This window comes from Aplysia californica, unplaced genomic scaffold, assembly GCF_000002075.1.
Source record: "Aplysia californica isolate F4 #8 unplaced genomic scaffold, AplCal3.0 scaffold00031, whole genome shotgun sequence".
NCBI lineage: Eukaryota > Metazoa > Mollusca > Gastropoda > Aplysiida > Aplysiidae > Aplysia > Aplysia californica.
Window position 1 is genome coordinate 1,640,694 of NW_004797301.1, and position 1,619 is coordinate 1,642,312.

At 40.0% G+C, this 1,619-nt stretch overlaps 1 protein-coding gene across 1 annotated transcript in view; it reads left to right on the forward strand.

The window, feature by feature from the left end:
• The window catches only part of LOC101856713, a gene marked incomplete at its 5' end in the record, with an annotated part of 62,934 nt that overhangs the window by 47,856 nt on the left and 13,459 nt on the right, over positions 1-1,619 (forward strand). Inside the window, 2 exon segments of the mRNA XM_035973806.1 lie at positions 471-612; positions 1,377-1,508. Coding sequence (XP_035829699.1) covers positions 471-612; positions 1,377-1,508 — 274 coding nt within the window.

Genomic DNA, 1,619 nt, shown 5'->3' on the forward strand with positions numbered 1-1,619 from the left:
TGTGTGTGTGTGTGTTTCGACCTGTGTTGGTAAGTTATAAATACTATTCCAAGGGCCGCAGCAAATTTCTCTGTGAGGAGATCAACATCTTAACTGCCTGATCTGATCTATCTCTTCTTATCGTATCTTATCTTGTCTTGTCTTGTCTTGTCTCACCTCACTTCATCTCATCTCATCTCATCTCATCTCATCTCTAATCAGCTCATCTCATCTCTAATCAGCTCATCTCATCTCACCTCAACCCACCTCACCTCATCTCATCTCACCTCACCTCATCTCATCTCACCTCACCTCATCTCATCTCATCTCATCTCTAATCAGCTCATCTCATCTCACCTCAACTCACCTCACCTCATCTCATCTCACCTCACCTCATCTCATCTCACCTCACCTCATCTCATCTCACCTCACCTCATCTCATCTCATCTCATCTCATCTCATCTGAACTGACCGTTTCGTTCCCTCCTCAGCCGGATGTTCCCCACATTCCAGGTCCGCCTGTTCGGCCTTGACCCCAACAGCGATTACGTAGTCATGATGGACTTTGTACCCGAGGACGACAAGCGGTATCGATACTCCTTTCACACCTCCAGCTGGGTCGTTGCGGGAAAGGTGAGTTAAAATAGCGCTTTGTTTGTTTAGTTATTTCCTTTTGTCTGTTTGCGTTTTTTACTTTATTTTATGTTTATTTTTTTCATTTTTTGCTTTTGTTCTTCTTTATTAACCCTATCCGTACACCATAGGGTCATTTTGTACCCCGGGGTTGTATTCTTCACATTTTAGAATACTTCTAGTACGAGGACCTCTTCGAAACTATCAGTATTGATTAAAAAATCAGTTTGACAGACTGCTATGCAAAGCGTACGGATCGGATTAATGAATAAATTTCCTCTTTGATGGTTACATTATTTTTGAAATCTAAACGCTAGAAATCTGAAGTAAACGTTTTCGATGCAGATCCTTTTTCAACACATATAGTCTGAAGTGCTTTTTTCTCTTTCCAGCGGTCAATGACAGTTACCGTACCGGTAATAATGCTTTTCTTGGTTAAAATGAAACAAAAGACCTCCCTCCCCCTTGCAAATAAATAAATAAAAATAAATAAATGAATATATAAATCTATAACAAATTTTAAAAAAGTGAATGAATAAATAAATGAATACATGAATGAATAAAGAAATACATCAATAGATGAAAAAGAAAGAAAGAAAAAAGAAAGAAAGAAAGAAAGAAAGAAAGAAAGAACGAAAAAAGGAAAAAGAAAGAAAGAAACAAGAAAAAATACCCCGTGCTGTAATACAACGTCTCATTTAATTGACATAATTTAACCTTTGGTTTTTTTAACCTCTGATTTTCGACCTCTAACCTTTGAGCAGGCTGACCCCCATATGCCAGGCCGGATCCACATGCACCCAGACTCTGCAGCCAGGGGTCACCAGTGGATGAAACAGGTCATCTCTTTTGACAAACTCAAGCTCACTAACAACCCTCAGGACATCAACGGACACGTGAGTATTTTATTCCTCCTGGTCCTCGTCCTCGTTGCCTTGCTCTCTCTCTGTGTCTGTCTGTCTGTCTCTCTTTCTCTCTCTCTCTCTCTCTCTCTCTCTCTCTCTCTC